Consider the following 1672-nt stretch of genomic DNA (forward strand, 5'->3'; position numbering starts at 1 on the left):
ATCATAGAGGAGGATATTGAAGATGAATGCATCAAGCCAGGAAAAAGAAAAAGGTCTCTGCTTTGTGACAGTGATGACAGTGATGACAGTGATGACAGTGATATCCTAGTTAGAAAAGTAGGTGCCAAACGCCCCTGCAGGATGGTTGAAGATGAAGGTTCTTCACTGGAAATGGAACAAGAAACCCCTGGAAAATCACCAGCTGCTCAAAAGCGAGAATACTACCAGAAACGAAAGGAACGCTCAGAAAGATCACGCCAGAGACAGAGACGCAACAGTGGTAAAAGTTTTGAGGTGTGTTTTATTTTGTTGGTTTTACTGCTGTTAAATTTTTACTTGAAAGTAGTTTTTTTTAATATTAAAGTACTGAATCTATTCTATTTACAATAAGTCTAGAATTTTAAAGAAGCATTTCTGAATGTTATATTGTATTATTGTGTTTGATAATAACATTTTATTATGAGCCTCACTCTTTTTAAAAAAACATTGAAAGACTGTTCTGTATGACCTTTCCCATTCTTAGTTGCTCATATTCTTAATATTTATTTTAAACATTTTACATCCCATAAGCAACGTCTAAACTTCTTCAGTTTCAAAAGTTCAATATTTATCTTTAAAATATATGCTTAATTATATGGATTAATGTTTTGTTTTCAGATTTAATCTTACAGCAATACTGGCTGTTTTAAAAGCACACTAGTTACTGAAGCATTTATTTTCATTTAACTAGGACTCTGAAAAAGAATCTTGTTCAAGCGTTGATGAAGATGAGGATGATTACAAATATGATGAAAATGGCGATAATTATGTAATTGATGGTTTTGTAGTGCCAGATGAGGAATGTGAAGAGGAAAGTAAAAATCAACAAGGAGAAAATTTGACTGCATCACAACTGAAATTATTAAAACAAAATTCTCTTTGTAAGTTAAATATGAAGATGATGTTTTGCATCTTCTTCAGATCATTTTATAATGCATCAAAGCCTATTAGTATCATCTAAATCATTGGTTGGGCACTATGGTTTTGTGTTCAGGTATTTTTAATTTGACAGTAAAAGTTTATTCCAGTGGTTTTAGGAATTCATTTCCTTTTAAAATACTATTGACCCCAGAAAACAAGAAACTATTTTCATTGGTCTAATTTTGTATTTACCCCTGTAAATACAATTTAAAACACATTTATTAAATAAAATAACATTAGAAAACTTACTGTATTAACAAAATCATTTTATGGTAAATAACTATTTTACAAGAAGGAGTCTGGTATTGTTCTACATTCTTTGAAATACTTTTGAAGATATATTTTAAAATGTATATATGTGTGTACCTATACCTGTGTGAGTTAAGTACAGCACATGCATGCATGCAGGTACCCACAGAAGCAAGAGGGCATTGGATTCTCTGGAACTGGAGTTAGAGGTAGTTGTAAACCTCCAAATGTGGATGCTGGGAACCATACCCTGTCCTCTACAAGAGCAGTAAGCACTGTTAACCAGTTAGCATCCTCTCTTGCTCCATTCAATAGCTTTAATTAATGTTTATCTTATGAGAAGGCAGCTAGCTTCTTAAATCTGAGCTGCTTTCAGTCTGTTGTAATGTGTTTTGTTGAAGTCTCTGAAACAGTTTTGCCTCACACTGATATAAAGCTGGAAAGGGAAAAATATTTGTATAGT

The 1672-nt window shown here is 32.5% G+C and overlaps 1 protein-coding gene across 1 annotated transcript; it reads left to right on the forward strand.

Annotated features, from left to right (window-relative positions):
* Nucleotides 1-3: 3 nt before the first annotated feature.
* On the forward strand, nucleotides 4-1000 carry LOC129683520 (coiled-coil domain-containing protein 82-like; the record flags this gene model as incomplete). Its single annotated transcript, XM_055616232.1, has 2 exons — nucleotides 4-294; nucleotides 731-1000. Coding segments are annotated over 2 exons (561 nt in total), but the record flags the coding sequence as incomplete, so codon positions are not given.
* Between the last annotated feature and the right edge of the window lie 672 nt (nucleotides 1001-1672).

The sequence above is a fragment of the Psammomys obesus genome, unplaced genomic scaffold (genome assembly GCF_907164565.1).
Source record: "Psammomys obesus unplaced genomic scaffold, mPsaObe1.curated_primary_1811, whole genome shotgun sequence".
In the NCBI taxonomy this organism is placed as follows: domain Eukaryota; kingdom Metazoa; phylum Chordata; class Mammalia; order Rodentia; family Muridae; genus Psammomys; species Psammomys obesus.